This window comes from Chrysoperla carnea, chromosome 5, assembly GCF_905475395.1.
Source record: "Chrysoperla carnea chromosome 5, inChrCarn1.1, whole genome shotgun sequence".
NCBI lineage: Eukaryota > Metazoa > Arthropoda > Insecta > Neuroptera > Chrysopidae > Chrysoperla > Chrysoperla carnea.
The window spans coordinates 27,417,772-27,444,085 of NC_058341.1; the positions used below are offsets into that span (position 1 = coordinate 27,417,772).

Sequence of the window (26,314 nt, forward strand, 5' to 3'; positions counted from 1 at the left end):
TGTTCTAGTTTCATTATTAAATTACGACTCACGCTATGTACTCACCCTGTATATGAAAATAATATGTGTACATAAAGCCAGAGTTTAATGTAGTAAGTGTAAGTAAGGTATATACTAGCTAATGCATCACCTAGTCAGTAGTAACTCAGTACCTACCTACGTATGTAGATAGGTAGGTACATACTACTAACATCAGATCTATTTATTTATTATTATTATTATGCTTTTATACATATGTATGTTAATATTATTATATGAATCTTTGTATGTATGTATATGTATGTTATTTGAAATGATGATGATGAATAAAATGAAGGCAACGAGCAATAATATTCACGCTACAATTATGATAATTCAAAAATAATACAGGAACTTCGCTACTAAAATAACTCATTATAGATTCAAATTAATAATAATAATCATAATCATATTCGTATACATCAATAATATATCCATATGTAGTGTATTTTTTATATTTACTTATATTCCAAACTAATCATACTACACAATATACAAGTTAAATTTACAAAATTTAAAAAAAACCCTGTCAAATTTTTCAAGTACAGAACCCTAAAGTCGCACTTGAAACATAGCTAATAACAATCTCCGTTAAATTACCATTCAAACGAAACCAAAAAAATTCAAATCGGTTCATACGTTTAGGCGATACGATGTCACAGAGAGACAGACACCCACGTATAGCGGTCAAACTTATAACACCCTTTTTTTAGTCCGGGGGTTAATACAATAAAAAAGTTAAAAAACTTCCAAGAAATTTTTCGGGTGCGGAACACCAAACTCGCACTTGAAACGTATCTAAGAACAATCTCTATAAAATTACCTTTTTCTTTAGAACCTTCTTCAAATTGAACCGATTTTAAGGATCATCGAATTTTTTTTTAGTTGTTCTGGGTTCGGAACCCTAAACTCGCACTTAAGACATAGCTAAAAACACTCCCTATTAAATTACCTTTCAAACGAAACAAAATAAAATCCAAATTGGTTCTGCTGCTTAAGCACTACGATGCTACAGACAGATACACATAGCGGCCAAACTTATAACACCCCCTTTTTGGTTCGGGGGTTAAAAATATCTGAAATAATCCGTCAAAAACAAGCTGTTTGATTTGTACTTCGATAAATTCACTAAAAGTCGAAAAAAGTATTATTTCATTACAATTTTCACATAGGAAATTTGTCTGAAAGCTCAGAGGTTTTACAGTACCTAAAATGTAGTAAATAATTCTGGATTTTAAAAAGTACTGCAAAATTTAGGCAAAACAATACATACTTATCTAATCCAAAGCTGTGTTGAATATGCGTCACAGAATTGTCGAATATAGTCGTAAACTTGACGCAAAGTATGAGAGGTTTTCATACATTTTGTATACTTTGGTGTCATGTTCACACAAATTCAACAATTTACTGACTCACATCGTACGATTATTTAGAGCAATTAAACGGCAATCGTATGTCGGGAGATGCTTGTCATACGAGGTCAAAATATTTTTTTTTGTCATGCTTCTAATCTTTGTTTCTAATAATTTCTTCTAATGTTTGTTTCAATTTCAATAATATTATAGATCAATTTGAATTCAGATTCTTTATAAATGAAACTTCCCTTACATTGTCATAAATATAAAAACTAAACTTTACAAAATGTAATAATAATTCAAATGTAAGTAGCATTGAGACACAATAATAAATATTATGAATATAAAATATTTATTTTATTATTATTATTATTATTATTTATTTATATTTTAATTTATGCAATGTAGATCGCTAGTCACTGGTCTGGTTTTTATGTGAAAAAGTAGACACTGAGTTGTGTTTTTTTTTTTTGTTTACTAGGTGAGAAGAAAAACTGTTGGAAGCATTTGTCTGTAGCTATTCAAAGCAATAAAATTACATTAGTTAAAGTAGCTTCTTCTTTTCATATTTTATTTCTATACATAAAATTATTATAGAGTAATTCGAATAATCTCTCTTCCAGTAGTCGGAACATTTTTCGCTTGCTTGCACTTCCCAAACCAATCTCTACCAATCTACGAATTTACCCATTAACACAAAAATGACCCATGACTTTAACAATGCAATAGTTTCACAATAACAGGCGTTTAATGCTGTGTGTACAGTCACGCTTAAATATATACATTCCAATGCTGTCTTGCAATGCTTTCTTTTATTTACAATGAATTTCTCAGAATAGAAAAATAAGTGACCCACGTTTTATAATTTTCCATCTAAAACAAGTGAAAACAAACAATTGACTGATTTAATTGTTGAAATACCATGCATAGACAGTGTTGATTACTCTATCACATTACACATACATACGTGTCGCACATACATAACTGATATCCCCTTATAATACATACTATACTATTTACGCCTAATTTGCGTCCTCATGGGTAAACAGTGAAAAACAGTTTACGAAAAAATGTTTCAAACAAAAGTTGCTTATTTTTTTATAAGGAATATGTTTTAGATTTAAACTTTTGCTCTATCTCTTACGGTTTACAAGACCCAATTGACCTATTCTGCTCATTTACGAACTCGACCTCACTTTTTACGTCCTGAGTACGCTGTAAATATTTCACCTTGATATCCTTTTTTCGTTTTTGAGTTATCGTGTTGACAGACAGACGGACAGACAACCGAAATTGGACTAATTAGGTGATTTTGTAAACACCTATACCAAAATTTTGTTCAGCATCAATATTTTTAAGCGTTACAAAATTGGGACTAAACTTATAATACCTTGCATATTACTTATGCATGGTAACAACAGGCCATATTTTCATGAATTACTCAAAATTTTAGTAAAAGTTAGTATCAAGTTATACGCCATGAAAATAAAATTGAATAAAATTACAAATAATTATGCTGTTTTATTTAATTACATTTGTTAAATAAATATTTGATTAAAAGAAAATGTGCCTGTTTTCGACAATAATCAATTCTCCAACAACACACAAAGTTGAGATTCATTCAGATGATATAAAACAATTAATACCACATACAAATGTAAGAAATTCATTAATTTTATATAAATACTTACATTTTACTATATCTATAGAACCAGCAGCATCAGTATATATGTTTGTACGGATCGAGAAAAAGGAAGAGACACAAAAAAAAAGGCACATTATGTTTATGAAGTGTATCTGTTCCGTATAATTTACGAAGTAGGGCACATACATACAATGAAAATTGACGATAAAATACAATTCGTGTTTGTAACATTGGAATAGTATTATAGCCAGAACAATTTTGGTAGTTTCTATGAGTAAAAAGTGTTTATAAAAAAATGGAGTGAGAAAAGAAAGTGCGTTCGATCCAATTGAAGGAGTCGTTTATGATAATATTCAAATAGGATATGATGTCTACAGACACCAAATGAAGAAAGAATATGTAAACATATTATCAGAAGGATGACTCCAACCCATTTAACAGTAAAAGTATAATTCTGGTATTCAAATACGTGACTGTACTGGAATCAAGATCACAGCCTCTTTTAACACCAGTGAAAATCTTTGTTGGATTTGATCAAACTTCAAAATTCCGAGATCGATATTCTAAAAAAAAAACTTCGTGGCGCAGGAGCTGCGTTAGATAAACGAATTCCTTCAGAGATTGAAAAAATGACACATTTTTCTTAAAATCTAATATTGCATTTTTCATTTTCCAAGATTTTTTATTTCGAAAACCAAGCGTCAAAAGAGAAAATCAAAAGTGTACTTTTTTGCTTTAAACTGATAAAAAAATACAAAAATATTACTTATTTTGAAAAAATTCAAAATTTTGTACTTTGCGCACTTCCCCACCCCTTGTGTACCTGTCGATTTTTCTCATTAATAAACTTCACCTTTCAAATACCAAAACTCTTCCTGATAAACCGATAAATTCATCTGAAATAAACATCAAATTTTACATACAAAACTTACTAAAAAAGTTGGTTAAACACGTGCCAAAACTCTATAAAATATAAGATAAATGAGATTGGATTGAACTCGTTGAACCATTCTAAATCAGCAATCAGTAAAAAACAGAATCTATGTGTCGTATGAAGGCAAAGCTTCTCTCTAAAGGATAGAAATATGAGATTGATCTACTCCAGGTAAAATACAAAACAAACTCGATAAATATCATTACGTACGTTTATAAAGACTATTATAAGCCTGGAACAAATTTGAAGAAAAAGGCGTATAATAGATCCGACTGTGCAAGTGTGCAAGGTTGTCATCTAAAGTGAGAGAAATACATATAACAAATTGAGATGCAAATCAATTTTCATGATTTCGTGAATCATTTGTATATAAAAGATATAGTAACCTAATTTACCGACACCATGTCTATTTTTATTTCATATAACAAAGTCAGGTAAAATTCTATATAACGACATGAGAGAAGATATTACGGAGAAAGAAAAACACATGAAAATAATTTTTTGTTTCTATTATAGTAGAAGATTTTTTTTCTTTCTTTTTTTCCTATACATTCTTTGTTCAGGGTATCATGAATACAAATAACATGTGTTGCAAGCGTTCAGGTTGTTTACATTTCCCTAATAATTTTCTTTGTCTTTTTTTTGTTCGGGGCTACACACATTTTCATATTTTTACAATTATCACCGATCTTTGTGTAACATGTACTAATTGCAAAAAAGAGTGTTAGCATTCCAATTAAAAATGGTTGAGAGCACTAGCTAAATGGAATTTTTTATTTGATTTTACTGTAAGGAATAAATTTTTGTATTGTTTTTTAAAAAATATTTTAGAATTCATTATTTTAATAGGTCGAACGTGAACCGTTAAATGTTATTTGTATTTTTTTTGAAATAATTATGATTTTTACCATTGAAAGTTGATTAGTTAGTTCACAGCTACTTATGCAGAAGAAAATAAATTGATTTTCCTACAAATTAGCTAAATAATATGTATCATTTTCACTTTGTCGGTAAATCAGAATCAAAAGTTATTTGACAATGTAAAGTTTAAATAAAAAATAATAATTATTCGAATGGTTAATCACTAGACCACAGCATCACTGAAAACATTATAAATAATTCAAAATATTTATCTTTTCAAATCCGACATTAATTTATTATTCCCTCCATCCGAGACTATAAGAATAAAAAAATACTTTAAAGGGTACAAAATTTTATTGCACTAAATGTACTTTCGTTTCTATTGAAGAACAAGATAGATGAATTGAGAAACCGATTCCGACTTTTATTTCGAAACACACTATTTACAAGCTATAGTTGTGGTCACAGTTCTTGATATCCCAATATCTCAAAAACTCTCTTAATTTTTACTTAAGAATTTCAAAGTGTTTCACAAGAAATATAATATCAAAGTCAAAAATTCCGTCGCTATTGCATATTGAGCCACAAACTTATTAAAATCGAGGTTTCTTGGTATGACTTAATTGTTTGCCTTTCTCTTACCTTACTAAGCTTAATTAATTTGATATGTTAAATAATGGCTATTAATAGTTAAATACTTATTGCTTTTGAGTTTAGGCTTTTGTTCGACCAACATCATATGCAAATTACCTTGCAATATAACTTTATGAGAGTTAGCTAAAAAACAACATTCTATATTTAACTAAGAGAAACCCCCGACATAAAGTCAGGTGTGATCGATTTGGTGGTGTTATATAGCTCCTAAAAAGTAGAATCGATTTTGATTATTTTTTAGTTTGAAAAATAATATAATTGGTAGTGTTCGTAGCTATGATTCATGAAAATTTGCTCAGCCGTTTGAAGATTATTACATCTTTTCTAGTTTTTATCGGGTACAGAACCCTAAACATGAACTTGAAACGTAGATAAGAATACTCTCGATCAAATATTACTTTTCAAACACATAAACAAAAATCAAAACTGGATTATCCGTTTAGGACCTACGTTGCAATAGACAGGTAAACATTTAAATATATACGCAGACATTTTAAACTTGTAGCACCCCTCTTTTTCGTCGGGGGTTTGAAAAGCATCACAAACCCATCAAGCACCATTTCATAAAAAACCAATTGCTTATGGTATGCTTTTTTACATTACAAACCACCGACTTTTTTTTTAAATTATATATATTGACAAGCAATAAAAAAAAACCTTTTTGGCATATACATATTACAAATGTAAACATTACATAAAATGTAAATTTCGATGTACGGTATACGCAGTAGTAAATACTGTCCTCCCTCTGTTTACAAATAATTAAAAACTTTTTTTTTTTATTTTGTAAAGTATTATTGATACGGTTGAGTGATTATTAATTTAATGAGTACAGTCAATAAAACAGTTAATTTGCTTCCAGTATTTTTTTTATACTTCTGTCTACGACCTGAAGCCTAGTATATAAGGAGAGCCATGCAGGGAGGATTTGTAATAAAATTTTCAAAATAGATATTAACGCCTCATAAATTTTATATATTCTCTAAAAGGCTCCTACTTACTGTCGTGAAGTAACACAAAGCTAATCGAGAATCGAAAATGTAGAGGTGATACTTACGCAGTCTGTCGTCGCCTTGTCTTGTCAATCTTTGCAAGGTGATTTTTTTGTACTCGAGTCAACGAAAGTACTAATGGATATGGATCGTCAGCCCATAATGAAGCGAAATGTATGTTTTTTTGTCTGTCATTTGGAGGATTGAAAAAGGTATTTAAGTTTATTGAAAAAGAAAAATGAGTGTCAACAGCGGCTCGAGTGTAAAATATATGGAAATCACTTTTTCAACATAATAGAGCTAAACAAATAAACTCTCGAAAAGATTGGAAACAGAAATAAATTTTTAGTTTTTCGAAATAGTTTGAAACATCTTAGACAATTGTTATTTCGCTGCCATTTTTTACTGCGTATTGTGAGCTCGATAACTTGCTATTAATATAAGCCATAGGTATTAAAATTTTCAAAAAAGAGCATATATATGGAAGTAATTGTGGAGTTCACATTAAACACTTTATATTCACATGAATATGTATCATATGTGTTAGTATAAGTGTAGAATAAAGGTTGATTCAAATGTACGTAGCCGATAATCATCAATCTCCATAATAGCATTTCCAAAGTAAGCGACGACCATATATATTAATATGTCAAAAACTATTTCAAACAAAAAATGTTAGTTGGGTTATGTATTACCTATAACAAAATTGAGTATAAGTCCATGGTCCAATCCAAGGTGTCTTTGAAACAAAAATTTTGACGAACAACAAATTTTGTTTGGAACATTTTTCTTTATCTGGCTAACCTTAAAAACCTTATTAAAAGATGACCAAGGATTTATGAAACACGCAGTATATCATGGATGCATGCATAAAAGATTTGTGGATATGATGATCATAATCATTCACCAGCTAGCTACTTTCATCAGTCATCAAGATTTTATCATGATAGATCGAATTTCAAAAACAAAAACTTTATATATGGCATTTAAATATTAATGAATAATTAGTTTCTCATATCTCAAGATATGTGAATATTCTGATTTATTCTTTATAGCTTGAATCTTTTATATGAAAGAATTTTTCTGGAAGTGATAATAAAATTTAATAGACTTACAAAAATTATTTAACGCAAAATGATCAAAATGTATAATATAAATTTGTGTTTTTATTACATTACTAGATTGATACCTGCCCGTTTCAATGGGCTTAAAAGTAAACAAACACCGCTTTACAGCCTCCACCTCTCTTGATGTGCACAGTTTTCCAGTTTTGTTAAATGTAAAATAGTCATAATTCATTGAGTATATTAGAAAATTTGGCCATGAATGGTTTAACATTTACTATTTAAAATTTTTACAGAATACTTTAATTTATGGTTATTTTGAAGTATAAGCTATATTTCTGTACAGTTTCATTAAAAACCATTCTCTAGTTTTAGCGTGAAAGCGTAACAAACAAACAAACAAACAAACATGCTTACTTTCGCATTTATAATATATAGAGATTTTGAATCTAATTATGTTTTTTATTATCAAGAAATTTTGATACCAACGAATGAAAATCATTCTTACCTATGTTTTTCGAGTAATTAATAAAAATTAATTTAAAAAAAAGGAAATTAGTTAAAATTGAATCATTCTATCACTTTTTAACCCCCGAACTTAAAAAAGGGTGTTATAAGTTTGATGGCTATGTGTGTGTATCTGTCTTTCAGTGGAATCGTAGCGCCTAAGCGGATGAACCGATTTTGATTTTTTTGGTTTTGTTTGAAAGGTAATTTAATGGAGAGTATTCTTAGCTCTGTTTAAAGTGCAAATTAAGGGTTCCGTAGCCGAAAAATTTGTGAGGGTTTTTTAAATTTTTTAAATTTTACTTGTTTTGTTAAAGTAAAGATATAAATATAATTTTTCATTGACCTGTACCGTGTAATAGTGGGTATGCAGAGCAAAATTTTATGATTGTATATTAAGGGTAGGTATTCAAATCACTAGAGTCCTACAGTGTTGTAAACATGTATTAAACAACCACTCTGACTCTATGTGTGATAAAATATACACACATACAGTACGGCACCGTTTTTATAGACCCGGAAATTATAAAAATGCAAATTTTGTCTCACAATTTAATGGAAATAATTATTTCTAATCTAACTTCAGGGTCGATAAAAATGGAATCAATTTGAAATTCAAAAGATCTGTGCTTGTATATAATAAATTATATACAAGCACAGAGCTTGTTCATAATTACAGGCTTAAAATTACAAAAGATGTTCGTTTTTCTTGTGAACAAATTATCCTAAGACACTAATTTAAGGTATTGAAGACAAATTAAGAAAATCTAAAAACTTTGATCTCGAAAATCGTATAGACATTCTTATTCGATGGATTCAGAAATAAAAATTCATTTTATTGTATCAAAAAAATTTAATTTTTTCTTTAATTTTCTTAAAGAACACTATAACTGTGTTTTTTTTGAATTTTTTAATAAATTATTGTATGAATAATTAAAATTGCATAATTTGAAAATTGAAATAAATAACATACTAGCTAAGCTCTAAGCCCGGTCACGTTTCGCTGTGGCTTTGTCTCATATATTTTTATTTAGGGAGTAAATAAAAATATTCCAGAAACACATTTAATATTTATATGACATTCATTCCTTTTTCATTAATTTTAAAATATACATTCCCATGAGAAGTTCGAATAGTCATAAACGCTTCAATTGATCATATATTTTATTCCGTTCCTTTCGTAAGTTAAATTATTTTTTATTCTTAGTAGTCACACACTGTATCTATAACACACACAATTCGAACAAAATTCAAACAAGTATCTATAAAATAGAACTTGACATATGAAGCTAATATATAAACCACAACTTTTCCCAATTGTATTATTCTGTATCAATTTACATAGAACAAGAGTATTGTAAATATTTAAAGGTATTATATTTGGTGTATAATTCGAAAATTCTAAAAAAAAAAGAAAATATAAAAAATAGTTTTACTAACTGAAATATTTCAAATTATAGATAATTATTTAAACATGATGTCTGTTATTTCATGTTTCAGAATTATTCTGGTAGACATAGATAACAAAATTTTATATGAATGGTAATTACAGTTTGTAAAATTTCTCTTTTCATTCTAATTATGATAACAAAATTGAACGAAGGATATTTGCTTTTGATCTTTTCATATGTTAAACCAAAAATGTCTAAATATTCTAGCGTATTTATCACGTATTATACGGATAATTCGAAAATAATATTTTACTTAAATTTGTGTTTCAATAGACCTCAGTCTCAAGCCTGGTGACTGAAAAATGAACCGTGCTAGAATTCCACCCAAAAACATTTGATGATAAGGTTTTATGATTACAATGATAAGAGTTTTTGCTTTTGAGTAACTCAATTGGAGTTTAAAAATAATTCAATAAGTAAGGGAGTGGTCATGTTAAATATGCTTGTCATTTGTAAAATGGATGTTCTGATAACGCTTTGCAATAAAGTCGGTAGCAATTTTTATTCACCTTTAAAAATGAAACAAATCTTTACTAACTGTCTCTGATTATTAATGATAAAATATTATAATTTTGACAAATGTAACTTGTCCAATGCATTTAGTTTAAGTTGACCTTCATAGCTACCATCCAGTAAATGAATTAAAACAGAATTATTAATGAAATATTATCCACTTCTTAAAACTCTTGATGGAAGAACAATAATGTCTGTATGCTCACTCAAATATTAAAACAGTAAGAGTTTGTTTGGTTGTTCAATTCGTACAACATAAATTTAAAATAAATAATATAAAAAAAAAAAACACAAATACATAAAACAGAAGAGGATTGAAACCGGATTTGTCATGCAACAAAATTTAACTAATTACATCTACCAACAGACAGTTTAGGCCTACACTCGCAAAATGTTCTTCTCTTTCTTGATTAATGTTTATATATTCTTGTATACGCATATTATACTTTTAATTCGTCTACATTTTAAATTCATATCTAAAGCAAAATACTACACATTCTTTAAAAATTATTTTCGAAAATAAAGTTTTATAGCTACGGTTCATTTAATCGGAAATTGGTTCCTATTTGAACAATCACACATCTTGATCTTCATTAATTAGACGCACAAATATCTAGTTGAACGGAAAACCTACCAGTTCAAAAACCGATAGCGATAAATTGTCGTTTCTAACACAACGAACTCTGCTGCTATTGGAAATATTGTAGAAAGTATAATTATTTATAAATTGGCACTACATAGTCGGTGTGGTACTGAAGTCGTGTGAGTGCGACCCCTGTAGTTCACACGACTAACTTCCCAGAGGGCGAAAAAATATTAAAAAGGTTTTCTTAGGCTTCATAGATTATACTTCGAACATGTACAGCATTTATCCTGGAACGATCATTATCTCCATAGATAAATGATGTGTTTTATCCACATTTCAGATTCTGTTTATTCAGTTTTATCCAGTTTTTTTTATTACCATTAAAAAACAACTCAACTAAATCTGCTGAAAAAGTTCTTAAATACGTAATTACGCGTCGAATAAGCCTAGCCACGTGTTAATTTCATAACTGGTTCGCGAGATAATCGAGGCGAAATGATCCGAACGAACATACTACATACACACATACGCACACACACACACAGACATCACATTGAAAAGTTTAATCGGATAATGCGCCCTTGAAACCGCGGAAATATGTAAAACTAGAGATTTTCAAAATCGGCCGTTTACTTCCTCTGGGAGGTTAATAAAACACATTTAGATTCATTTCGATTAGCTACCTCACATTAATAACAAGAAAAGCGTTTCGAATAAGAAGTATATTTCGCAGTTATGCCTACATGTCACTGAGCTTCAGAGCTTATTTAGAAGAAAATTGAAAGTTTGAGTCCAAATTTAAGTAGATTGGTATTTCTTTCAACAGCAAATTCGAATGGGTTGCGTAGAAAAAATATTATTGTTGAAATCGTTTTTGAGAAAATAGAAATTAACGATTCACAATTCTTCAACGAAGTTTGTACTTAATGCATAATCATTTGAAATAGTTTTTAGAAAAGATTTAGGTACATTTTTTGCATAAAAGTTATCAAATGAATCCCCATCGAATCTTAAGTAGTCCGAGTTTTACAGATCAGCAAAATTTTACATTTTTTTGGTATAGACAGAAAAGATAATAAATTATTTTTGAAATGGAAAAAACTCATATTTGTATGAAGTTCCAACATTGACCTTTAATCCGTACAAGCAAGTTTAGATTTTATAAACTATGCTTGTATTTATAATTTTTCCATAAAATAAAAGCATTTTTAACAGTTTGATATAGTTAAGCATTTAATCCTGGACCACAAGGCCTCTTTCTTGATCTCTAATACCCATAAGTATGACCGCTTCTTTTTTAACAGATCTATGAAAGCTTAAGGCGTTAATACTTGGTCTTGCTGTAAAATATTTAAAAATATATTTGAATTAATAATTTTGATATACTTTGTATCTATAACATTTTATTTCATTTAAATTTTTAATCTTTGTATAATTAGTCACATGTATTTAAATTATTTTGAGTTTCAACTTTTGAATTATTATTAAATTAACATTTTATACAAATTATACTTCCTTCTTGAATTGTATATGTATATATTTTTTATATTTTAAATAGCGTCATGTATTTTGTTTTCTTTATAAAAACCTCCATGAAGTATATCAGAACAAAATTATATTTAAGTTTGAAACCGATTTGAAATAAAAGCAATCTAGTCTTCTGTTCCAGTTTTTTAATTGCAGTCGTATTTTCATGGAATGCGACGACATTTCTTGGGTTGTGAATTTTAAAAAATTGCTCCCGCAGGTATATAAGGAAGTTCAAGATATAACAGCAACAGTTCAAGGACTTCATCAAATAGGTATATAGTTAAAAGATGGATAATTTCCTAATACACTCACATCCGGACGAACGTCCTTTTCTAGAAACAGAGTGTTAAAATATTGGAAGAAAAAAATATGTTTGTAAATATTTCAAAAACGGCGATGTAGAAAAAGTAGACATATTCCAGTATGAACTAAGGGTCTTTCATGATTTAAGACTTGTAGTGATAATTTACGAAAACATGCGTTAGAAATATGGATAGGCCATTACTCTTTTACAAACACTGACTTTATTGCTAATACAATAACGCTATAAAATATTCCATGCTTGCTGCTTTGAGCACCAAATTTTCAGTTTTTACCGCCTGGTAATGTTTACATTAATATTCTTTTTTTTTTAATTTCATACGTTTTATGTAGACGATGAAAATTTTTTGGTAATGGTAATTTGCTTAAGTCCTGCTATTTTTACTTCTGTTAAAAGATGATTTTTATGGCTGAATTAATTTTCAAGTATTAGATTTATATGCTTAATAATTAGATGTTCCAGCTATAAACAACACCCGGTACCGAAAAAAAGGCCGTCAACTTACTTGGTTATTTTAATAACGCTTAATTTTTCTTGTATAATGAAAATATTGTGCTTCCTGATTTCTCAGTATAATGGGTACTTTCTTGTATGATGGTTACATGATTTCGTACTTATGGTGATTGTAAACCTGTATTGTAAAAAAAATTTGGTTTATTGCACGTCACATACATATAAACCAAATACATGTATTGTAGTCAAGTAATGAGTTATTTTTAGTTTTACAATACCACGCAACTACAAAATAATATAACATATTGTGTGCAAGTGATGCTTATACATTTGATAATGTAGATATCGCTTTTCAATCATCAATAACTAGTCTAACTACAGTATTTTCTAAATATTTTAGATATTTTTTATCACACTCTCTAGATTTTTTGATATAGAAATATCCAATTGAAAAGGAAAACCTATACATTTTCAGCCTACTTTGAACGGCAAAATAATAATGAAAAGCCTGATGACCTAGGAGTTTTTTTGTGATTTTTGGAAACTTTGTTAATCAAAAAATGTATTTATCAAGCTTTATTGAAATCTCTAGTATTATTCAATCCATGCATATCTCCTTAAAATGAATGTTTTAAAACTAAACGTTTTCGTTTAAAGCGCGTTGGTGTAAATAAGGCACCTGTTTTTTTTATTTGGTTAATAAATGGAAGTTGCGTGAGGGTTTCGTAAAAGATTTTTTTATTTATTTTAAAATGTAATGTATTGCTGCATACATACAGCAAAGCGTCCCAACACCGGTATGAGTGTAAAAAAAAATTTAACTGTAATATTAGGGTAGTTAGACTCTTATTCTTATGCAAATTAATTACGATGAAAATTAATAAAATTTATTTTATACAATTATCAACCTCTAAATTTCAGTTGTATAAGTAAAATAATATATTTCTTTATTCAAACACATGCAAATAAATTTCTTTGAAGTTTTTTTTTGAAGTATAAACATGAATGACATTATGGTGGCGGTTGAAAACAGAGTTTGATATCTGTCAAAATACTTGTAAATGAAATAATTCTTTCTACGTAACATGTTATTTTTGAAGTTTTATATTTTTCAATTTTGTTGTAAAAAGAATATACTTTGGAAAAACGCAAAATATTTTTAAAGATATTTTCATGGGGTTGAATACTTGCATAGACCGTGAGCAAGAATGTACTTTTCTGATAGTTTATTTTGTGTCTTCTTCGAAAATTTTTTAACAATGTTGCCAGGTAACTTTTTTCAATAAAAATGACGGCTAGATCTTATAAGTACATCTAAAATCTGATATACTGACTTCCTTGTACACTGATTTTCTTAAAATGGATTGTAAAAAGGGGTCTATATTTCTAGTGAAACTCAGGAAGTAAAAAAAGGTGGAGATGCCTAACTAGTTGATATAGCTGTTTTAAGCTCCCGGACTAAAAAAAAGCGGTGTTATAAGTTTGGACGCTAAGTGTGTGTGTCTGTCTGTGAGTCTGTTTGTCTGTGGCATCGTAGCGCCTAAACGGATGAACCGATTTTAATTTCTTTGGTTTCTTTTGAAAGGTAATTTAACGGAGAGTACTTTTATCTATATTTCAAGTGCGAGTTTAGGGTTTCGTACTCGAAAAATTTGAGGGGATTTTTTTAAATTTTGTAAATTTTACTTGTAACTCCCAAATTTTAATACGCTACGGCAATCAAAATTTTCGGGTCTTATAGAGAAGTACTCCAGCTAGGTAGCCAAATTAGTTTGATCAACCTTACTCAATCCCAAATTTCAATATTCTACAGGTAATGACTTTCTTATTATGCGCGGTGTTGAAAATCTTTGATTTTCTTCAAAAACTTATCTTGATTTTTTACGAATGTAATATTTGTTTTCTCTGTAGACAAAAGTAAAAGCTATTTAAGGATTTTTAGAATATTTGCAAGGTGTTAGAATTTTCGGAAAAAGGTGATGTTGCAATTATTATTAAATATGAATAATCGTAAACATGTTCAAATAAATTCGTTGTCAGAAACTTATCACACAAAGAAAAAATGTATGAAAAAACTTTCGAAATATTTTATTTCATTTAATTTTTTTCGAGAAATAGATAGAAAAATATTTCGTATAAAAGAAAAATTTCATTTTTTATTCATTTTCTTTCGTTTTCTTTTTTTTATTTTATTTTCACATGTGTCTTTTTTATGTATGTGACATATGAATTGACAATTTCAAATGAAATCAGTTATAAATATTTTATATATAAATTTTTTCATAAGGAAATAAAATGATACATGGATGTAGATGATGATTTGAAATAGTTTGTAATAAATCTGAACAGATAAATAGGTTTGCTCATGTAAACAAAAAACTAAGAAGCGATGGTGCTAATTAATGCCGTTAGTATTTATTTAGTTTTCTTATAATTTTGTGTCCATTCCCATTTTGTTATCTATCATAACTAAAATTGCCTTTATCTCATTCTATGTATGTTGAAATTTATGATACTTAAAAAAATTTTTTTTAGAGTTGTGACCCATATATATAATATTTATGGATTTTACGACCGTACTACCCATCAATATACCTATTACTTGATTCTGAGGTAGTAGTTTACTCTAAAACAGGCATGGGCGAGCTATTTTAAGTTGAAGTCACCATTGTTATAACTTTATTGTGTGCCATAGACTTTATTGTATGTCTTTTTATTCAAGTCCGTAGTGATCATAGAGGAGGAAGCGAGACGGTTATACGACTCTTCTACCTATTTCAGTTTCTCTAATAGTAATGTCACTGGTTAGGTTGTCACTGTCTTACTCGTATTTTGATACAGAAGTCTGAGGGACTTCTCTAAGCCGCGTTTGCCCATGCCTGCTCTAAAATGTTCAAAAACATTTTGAGGCTTCTCTCAAGAAATCAATATGTAAAGAAGAGACTTTCTTTCATAAGACATTTTCACCCACTCACATATATTCCGTTCAGAAGAACTTAAATCATCAGATAATAATAACTAAGTCCTCAATCCTTACAATATTTTAAAAAATTGTCGCCATTCACGTATACCCCGATATTGCTGCAAAATACCTTCAAATTTTCCAAGATGTTTCTTACTACCATAAAATAAAAACAGGACTCAAGAAAATGACATCAATTGTATTTATCAAGAAAATTAAAGTACGTTAAGGTAACTAAGTGAATCAGGATAGCTCACCACTTATAAACTATGTCTTGAGAAATGAATAAGTTCAAGATTATTCTGGAAGAACATCTAAGCCTGAAAATATCGTTTGCTCGATTATCTTAAAAATACGCATTTAACAATTCATTTAAATATTAGTTTTCGAGAACTCTGCAATTTTTGAAGGGGTAAAAAATAGTTTCAAGAAATTGACAATATGGATAGGATTTTTTCAAATTTTTTATGTTGAGATTGTAACGTAACTTTCTATCCTGAGGTTCGTTACAGCAAATATACTTCAAGGTGAATTCCTTGATACCTTATATTCCCGATTTAATTGGATTCTTTTATAGAAAAGACATTTACAGCCACCCCTGATATCAGACTACTTTGCTCAATTCATATGCTAGTATCAATGTATTAGAACCAGATATATTAGATCATTTTGTACATAAAGCACTTCGTAAGATAAAAAATTTATATAAATTCTTCAAGAAATAACTCATAAATACGTTTTTATTAGTTTCTCAATTCAAATTCTGTAAGAGCCTCCTTACAATAGGGTTTGTAAAGCATAGACAGACATTATAATGTAATTGGACAAATGAAGATTTGGAATGAAATGTGTCTAATATAGTAATTGTAATAAGTATTGACAACTTAGATGTTTATAGAAAAAATATTATTGGCAAAAGAATAATTTTTTTTCTTGTTCACATGTACTGCAGTTAATTACATCAATATAATCAACTTTGATAATTTGTACTTTAAAGTATCGTAAAGTTTAACAAACATAAAAACGCTAATATATAATTGTCTATTCTTGATGATGATAATGTATGAATTGTAAGGTCAAAATGTCTGCTAATACTCGAATTTTTTTCTTTTGAAGTTGAACCGAGTTGATGTCTTTTTTGGATGCTTATAGACTGAACGGTCATTACGTATTTTTACGAAAATAGTACTGTGTTATTCAATTAGTGGATTGTAATAATTAATATATTTATTCGATGATACATGCATTTTTTCCGAAACTGTTTTACTATCTTTTTCTAACAAGAGGTTGTCCCAAAATTCGTAAAGAAATTCCATATATACTCACGTTTGTAGGAAAATTAATGAAATAACAGAGCCGGTAAAATTTATTGTATATCGTTTATTTTCCGGAACTATTTTGAATATATACACTTGAGTTGTTTGTTGATACAACACTAAATATCCTCCCTCCTGGCGTATGCAATCAAGTCTAATGTTAATAACAATACGGCTTCAAAAAATCCCAAAATGAAAAGTTTTATAATATTATAAATTAAAATGTAGGTTTTCCATCTTTTGGAAGTAACGAATTGACTTGTACATGTTTTTCTTGTTCACAGAAGTTATTGAAAAGAGAAGTGATGGAAAATTGTGTAATTAATCATTTATTGATAATCGTTTTTGTTTATCTTTTGGACATTCGATTTACAAAAAAGTGCTCTTCAAAATTTAATAAATGCTCATCCGACAACTTTAAAATTATACTGTACACAAAAACTTTATTTAGCCGTTTATAAATGACTTGGACAAAAGGTTCTGATATCCGGGATTATCTATTCCATAATACCCCATTTAACTCACTGTTCTTCATTTTCCTCCACTTTCTTTCTGCCCGTTAAAATGAATAATTCGAAAAAATTTTATACTTATGACTATCTTTCCTAATCAAGGCTGATTAAAAGCTACTTTCAGGTAATGACCCAACTTTGTTATTTAACCAAATTCAGATTAAACGGCATTTATTTAAAAAAAAAATAAATAAAAATGGTATGTTATATACTACCCGAAATTTCTATAAAAAAGGGACCATAGAAACCAAATGAGGATTACTGTTGTATATTCATGAAATAACACTGTAAATACATTTAATTATATAGTGTAAATATTAAAAACAATTTCTTTGATGGTTTATTATAAGTAATTAGGAAATGAAGACTAATTTATCATCTTTTATACATAACAAACACTTAAGACTTCAATCTTATACAACGTGTTGTTCTGCCTTGGTGCTTGAATTGTTTTATTTTTATATTGTATATATTTTTTTTATATATATTATTTTTTTCCCATTTCTTTGATATATTATTTGATTTCAGTTCTGTGTTATGTGTTATATTAAAATTATTGTATAAATGATGTGCGCGCTGCGCACACTGTTTAATAATTGAGATGTTTTTTGACATAAAAAAAACGAAAATATTATATAATTACAAACAAAAATACAAGCCTTGGTGAAAACAACGTTAAGAAGTCTCATCAATAATTTTGTGAAGAGCATTCTAGGACTTTGCGTATAGGATTAGAAGGTATATAATAAATAATTGAAACTCTTAAAAATATTTAGGATCATGATAAAAAACTTAATTCTAGAATAAGATGGCATTTGATTGATAAGTACCAATATGAAACCCATAAAAAAATAAAGCTCGAATCACTGAATATATATAGAGTATTGTTCTATCGCATTGTTCCCAATAAATTGAGCATCGTAAGTGATGGAAGCTCTTGACGATTAATACAAAGGAATCGTAACCTAAATGAGAACGAATTATTCCGAAAATTTCCCGCTCTACAAAATAGGATCGATTTTCAAATAAGTTGGTTTTAAAATTAGAAAAATCGAATTTGTTTGAATGGCGATCAAAAGTCAAATTACTGGTCCAGGTTTGAAATAGCTTTATTGAATATTCGGGATCTAAAGGAATGTTTGCATAATAGCTTTAGTTAAAGATAACTTTATCAAATAATTTTAGGCTAGATGCAATGTATATTTAATCTTAAAGATCGAAACATACTTTTTTCATGAAACTACTAATAACTAATGTAATTTAATGAAAATTTCAATTTAAATTTTACGAAATGTCAGCAGAAATACCGAAACTTTACCGTACATTAGTTGTCATTTTGGATTAGAATGCTAAGAACTGATGTGTCTATTTCAAAAATATTAATCGAGAAAATTGAAATTTTTAATTTTCGCCGTCCTATGTAGACCCTTAACTATAGCACCTTAATTAGTTAATATGATGGACTGAAAGTTTCATAGAGCTTAAAATTGGCTATTCAACTCAAAAGATAGTTTTGGTTTCGATTTTCGAGGTGAAATTTGAGTTTTTATCATAAAACATAGAGGTATATAATGATTAATTAATGTTTTTGTTGTTTTTTGTTAATTTATTTTGATTAAATGTTTTTCATTTTTATTTATTTATTAATCTGAATATTCATACTCAGGCAGACAGCTAGGTGTGTCATTGTCGTTCGTACGTATTCTTTAATGTCTGGAATATTAAATGGGGTCGTCCATAAAGCAATGTTTATAAAAAATATTGTTGTATGAATAGAATGTAAAATTATTTGATAAATTACAGTTTTTTTTTTGAACACATTATAATAAAATATTGGTAAATATTAAAAACAATTTGATGATCTACATTTGTAAAACGCAAAATCAATTCAATGAATGTATCTACCATCCATGCGGTTAGCACTTTGCATATAACTTTTTTTATTTTGTTATCCAAAGTTATCACTATCCGGGGTTTTTTGATATTCTAGAAAAGAAAATTTGAATAACAAAGAAAAAAGTGATTGTATCTGATATTTAACTTTACAAAACAAGACGTTCTATCAACGCCATTCAAACTTTCGAGGCTTCAAAAGAAAATACATCATTTTAGAATAAAAAAGAATAAAAAACGTGTTGATTATTCAAATGTGTCTCATCAAATCATAAGCAAACTAACAGAGTTACAATAGACGAATGTACTCTTTCTTTTACAAGAAAACAATAAACAAAATTATACAACTAATACAACTAATTTTGATTTGGCCATACAACTAATACCGGTACGTCGACAGTGAAAAGAAAATTATGGCCATTGATAAATACACATATGTACATGGGAACTACAGGTGCTGTTTTTCGACGCAATAGTAGCTGTAAAAATTTACTGATTAAATCAATAGATTACAAGCCCATGCTAAATTTTTTCTTGTGTAATAATGTTGCAAAAAAATGCTGCTATGTGTCAAAGTAAGTTTAAGCATCATGGCATCATTATGTTGTTTGATTCACCTTCATTACTTTCAGTATTTCTAACTTTAGCTCCACAAAATTGAACGTTCTTCAAATATGAAAGTGATGTTTAAAATTAAAATATGATATAACAACTAACTTACCAAAACCCAAGGATTCATGTTTAGTATAATTTCGAAAACAATATACACTTATCACTATTTAACAAAAAGTCAGCAGAACCCATATATCCTTTTTTCGCAAAAAAAACTATTTTTAGGTTATTTGAAAACACATCCATATAGGGCTTTTCATCACAAATTTTTTTTGTGCGCATGCGTCAGAATCAGCCATCTTTTTCGTACTGTTTTTTGTAAACAACCATGCTAAAGTGTCCGCTATCCGTGTATCAAAAATTAAAATATAAATCAAAGTTGATTAATTATAAAAAAAGTGAAAAAAAAAAATAAATCGTAAGTCAAAATAACCTGAAAAAATTTTTTGTACTCCATTATAATTATGTTGTCTGTACGAAAAGGAACAACAAAACGGTGTTGTTATGGAGTATGTAAAAGTGATACACGATACAAATCATTTCAAACCAATAGATTCTATTTTATAAATTTTCCAAAGCCTTGTCTTGAATATCGAAAAAAAATAATCAAATCATCAAGCAAATTACATATTAAAGCATGTGCAAAATGTGCGAAATGTGAATTATGGGTGAAAAAATGTGGCAGAAGTGACCGAGGTTTTAGATCTATTGATGATGTTACTAAGGATACTTATATTTGCTCACTACATTTTCTTGGAGAAAGTGGTCCAACTGAACAAAACCCTGATCCTTTAAGCTATCAAGAGTTTCAACATATTGATAAATCAATTAATAAGGTAAGGTATAAAATAAATTATACAGAAATATAATTTTTGGAGTTATAACCTCAAACCTGTTTATAGGTGCCCAAAGCAAGAACCAGCTTATCCGAAAAATACAACAGAGTTGATATGAAAAAAGAAAATGGATTAGAATATAGAAAAATAGATGATATTCTACCAGATGCACAGGTACAGTGTGAATAATAGAAAATTATAAAAAAATTTTATTCTTAATGAAAATTTTTCTTTTTCTTATAGACATCAGTGACTCATGGAGGGGTTCACAACGTAATTGATGATAATACTTGTTTTGTTGAAAAAATATTACCAGATCAAACGTCAGACATGAGTATGACCCTTGGAGATATACACCGTGAAGAAACTAGGAAACATACAAGAGCAATAGAAATTCAGACAGATTCGATAAAGATGCGTAATAAAATTATTCAGGTTAAGTTACCAAAAAATTCAGCCATAGAAATTCAGACAGATTCGATAAAGATGCGTAATAAAATTATTCAGGTTAAGTTACAAAAAAATTCAGCCATGGAAAAATTTATTATATCTATTCGCAGTGATGAAAAAAGATGCATATTTTATACAAGTCTTCATTTTGAGCAAATCCAAGCTTTACATAGATTTTTGAGTCCAGCTTGCGAAAACTTAGATTATTGGGGCAGTCGAGAGTCAAAGCATGAAAATTCCGAAAATAATAGTAAATACAAATTTACTTCATTACAGCAGTTGATTTTGGTTCTATTAAGATTACGAATGGGATATTTAACAGAAGATTTAGCTTACAAGTTCGATATTTCTACGGGGTTTGTTTCAAAAATATGTACAACTTGGATTTATTTTTTGTACAATGAATTTACCACTCAATTGAAGCCATTTATGTTCCCATCTAGGAAAACAATAGCCGAAACATTACCTAAAATATTTCGGTCTATAAAAAACATAAGAGTTATTGTAGATTGCGTTGAATTTTTTTGTCAATCGCCGTCAAACTTTGAGCACCAAGGTAATTTATATTCAAGTTATAAAGCTCATACCACATTTAAAGTGTTGATAGGATGTACTCCTAATGGATGTCTTAGTTTTGTATCTGATGCATTTGAGGGTTCAATATCGGATCCAGAAATATTTAAACGATCAAAAATAGCAGACTTATTGCAACCTGGAGATGTAGTACTAGCAGATCGAGGTTTTACGGTTCATGATGTAGTTGAAGCTAAGCAAGCACATTTAAATATTCCTCCATTTTTGAATGGAAGAGACCGTTTAACTGCTCAAGAGGAAATTTTGACGAAGAAGATAGCAAAACAACGAATATATGTTGAACATGTTATTGGGCGCATAAAAAATTTCAGACTTCTTTCCACCGTTTTACTTTTAAATATGCGTCCTATCATGTCACAAATTATATTTATCTGTGCATGCTTGGTCAACTTTCAAACACCTATAGTTTTCGACGAATTAAATTAAGGCCAGTGTGTTGTAGGAAATAAAAAAACTGAAAGTCAAAATAATTGTAATATAATTATATTAAAATTTCAAAACACATAACACTTGTAATGTTACAATATACTATTTATATTTTTATATTTTTTGTAAAACATCACATTTGTATATACGTGTACTTTTGTAATTTCTTTTTTTAATTATAAAAATATATTAATTTAATATTTTTTTCTTATGTATCCTTTTTGTGATAAATTAAGAAATATAAAAAAAATTAAACATGCTGTAAATTGTAGATTTGAAAGTTGTTCATGAAATATTTTTCACTTAGATAAATCAAAAGGTATTAAACAGCGGGGAATTCTCATTTCAAAATACTCGGGAGCCAAAATATTTTGATGAAACGCACTAACATGCTTCAGTACAGGTTCTATGAAATTGCCATCATAATAAATCTTCTCAATATGGAAACCCTTTGGGCTCCAAATAACAAAGTCACACCACAATCTCTCAGTTATTGCCATTTGAGTTTGTATTTGGTAGTAATATGCGTGACTTCGTTTTAACTTCATAGAAGTTCGAGTAATGGGAGTACAACAAAATGAAGTACGCTGTTGAGGTGTAAGAAGATGTAAATCAGTCGGATAATATTTTTCCAAAATTTTTGGACACTTTATTTCTAACACTCCGGTTGTATTTTTCAATGGATCTGAAATTAAGCCATCTGGCGATGCGCCTAATCCTGGATACTTGGAATTCACCCACAAGCCACTACTCTTTACTTCGTAAGAAAATTGTTTAGAAGTAAAGTCTTCATATTTTTTACGCGCAATGTCTTCATTCGCTCGACCATATTGCATTGCCTCAGTGGTTATATTTTGCTCAACCCACAATTGAGATTTGACTAGAGCAAAAATTTGGTCATTCGTTTTCTCAGTCTTAAATACTTTAATTTTAGAAGCTGTTATCAATATTTTACGGTATTGCCACCATTTATTATCATTACTTTGAGCTCCTTCAGTTATATCTACAGGCCCAGTTATATTATTGCACACATTAGTCGTTAGACGATAAACTAATGTCTTTAAATGACTTTTCCTTGGTTTTTCTAATACATAATCCTCGTATTGCGGCTGTAGTAATAATTGCCACATTGAAGGAGCTTTTCGACTAGCATTTATTAATTGTAAATCTGATAAAAAATTATTAATTTTTTGTTTGTCTATAGGTCTTGTTAAACTTCGACCAGGATCATATGACCTGCGTTTACTCATGTCATTTTTATTTTTATATTGCTGCTCATCTGCTTTGTGAGGTTCTTTTTTCTTTCTACCTTGATTCCAGCTACATAGTTTACTTGTACAAGGAACATTATCTTCGTCACAATCATCCAAATAATTCAATAGTACATATAGTAGGGCAGCTACATGAGAACAACGGCCCATACTAGAAGCTTTGCAATCACATGTACCATGAATCACTCGAGCAGTTAACGGATTGACCATAACTGACACTTGATGAATTTCTTTAGCCTTATACGAAGCTTGAATTTTGCACTTCATGCAAAACATTTGATCAGATGTTACGCCTTCAAGAATTTCAAAAACGTGGCCGCTTTCTACATACAATTTTCCTCGTTTTAACGGTTTTGACGTACTATAATCAGCCTTTGGAGTTTGATTATTATTGTTTTCATTTTCAACATCACTGTTATCATAGTCGTCATCTATGCATGATGTCACTAGATAATGGTACATAGATCCGTAGGTGAAATTCTTAGGTACTTTGTCAGAAGGAAATGGTTGCCAAATGTTAGGATAATTTATTTTAGGATTCTGCACTACATTTGGATTTTGATTAAGTGTATTTAGAATATTTAGCCATTTTCCTTTGTCAACTGTTTGGTCCACTGGTACATTATTCCTAATTGCATTTTTGACTCTGTAAATTATTTATATATTATTTATTTATTATGTCGCATTAAACATTTTGTTTCTGATAAAAAATTGCTAAACATATTTACATTTGTCTAATTAATAATGTCATGTAGAGCCTCAAAATATTAATGACTTAATTTATTAATTACTTCCGTAAGTATTACTCATGTTAACTAAAATATATTTTCAATTATTACAAATGAATTGGCATTATTAATAAGAATAAAATTGTAAATATTAATTTATTTTTTTGTGTTTTTAGATAGTCAACAAATGTCAATGTCTAACCTCTCAATCAGCTCACTTTTTTTCCCTTTTTGCGGACGCCCATGACATTTTAGCCACCTTTTCAATTGTTCACAATTATGAGCTTCAACTGAATCATAAATAAGTGAAGCACCATCGATGGTTTTTTCCAATAATTTATTTCTTTGTGGAGATAATAGTCCTTGCCCATCCATTGTTTATTAAAACAGTACGAATTTTTTGAATTTCCGCTGTTTCAACATGGCGGCACGCATGCGCTTGTCTGTTGATGAAAAGCCCTATTGACAATCACGAAAGTATTGAACGCACACTATAATGTATACAATAGAACGCATACTAAATGTTCTATCTTTGACAGATTAAATCATTGAAGGTTGGTAGGAAGTAAAATTCAAATATGTTTCTAACTAATATACGTAAAAAATACATGTTATCGGCTTTCATTCCATTCTGTTCTTTTTTGAGATTTAAATTAATTTCTCAAATTAATTTAAAAGTTATTAATTTTATTACTTAATTTAGTGATCTTGATTGAGAAACATCTCTTTCAAAATTAATTTTTTTCTAAAGTGTAATTTCTAATTTTCTTTTTCTTATGTCGGTTCAACACTAGTTTTCAATTAAGTTTTTTTTTTAACTTAAATTAATGCGTGTTTTAGTTTTCTACATAAGTTGGGGCGTCATTTTTCATTTATAATTTCTTTTCAAAAAAGTGTACAATTCAAATCAATGTATCGATTTTCATTTTAAACTGACTGAAATTAAGTACGTTTTTAAAACAATTGTGTGTGTATTTCATGGATATTGGCAGAAGCAATAGCAACAGTGGCAGCTTTCCTCAATCAGGATTCCCTTTGAGTTACTTCAGGTATTCTTTTTCCTTTTATTTCACCTTTAAATCAATCATTCATACAGCCCTACTAACTCTCACATTGACATATTTGGGCATAATTACCCTAACACAATCAATCTTCAACCTAAATATAGTATCATAAAATAAATATCCCTATTTTAATACAAATGCTGTTCAATAAATATATCAATATCCACCGAGACATTAGAGATCTTCTTAAGGTACATTTAACTGTAGGCCCCTACATCGAGCTACAGATAGCTTTAAAACTTTATTACTGATTGCACAACTGATTGATATAACTATTAATAAAAATTCGAAAAAAAATCAAAATAAAAAATCTTTATAATAATCAATAAAATTAATTATAAAATCATAGTTAGTATTAAACAAACTTCCTTTATAAAATTTAATTGAAAAAAAATTTTATTAGATGCTTTGATACATAACAATGATGCGTAAACAATTCATTGAACAAAACAAACCATTATTGTTTTCTAATTTGTCATGATTATCAATAAATAAATTATTTATTTTTTGTACAACAACAATCTTCATTCCATTTACAAATGATTATTGTTGTAAAACGAATCATTATTTGTATGATTCAAATGAAAATTATTTGTTTTTGTTTTGTCGGAATTTTATTCAGAAATTTAATTTGTTTACTGTTTTTTTAGTTTTAAAATTGCTATGCATTTTTTTTATGAGACGATACATTAATATGTAAATGTAATTTTGTAATATGGTGCACATGTTCAGTCATGTACAGCGTGTGTAAGAACGTAGTTGGTT

General features: G+C 28.7%; 1 protein-coding gene across 1 annotated transcript; it reads left to right on the plus strand.

The window, feature by feature from the left end:
* The first annotated feature begins 21,328 nt into the window (after positions 1–21,328).
* LOC123300321 lies at positions 21,329–22,515 on the plus strand. Its single transcript, XM_044882879.1, has 2 exons — positions 21,329–21,419; positions 21,492–22,515. Exons 1-2 carry the CDS (start codon positions 21,347–21,349, stop codon positions 22,484–22,486), a joined length of 1,068 nt encoding a protein of 355 aa, XP_044738814.1. The 5' UTR covers positions 21,329–21,346; the 3' UTR covers positions 22,487–22,515.
* Positions 22,516–26,314: the final 3,799 nt, after the last annotated feature.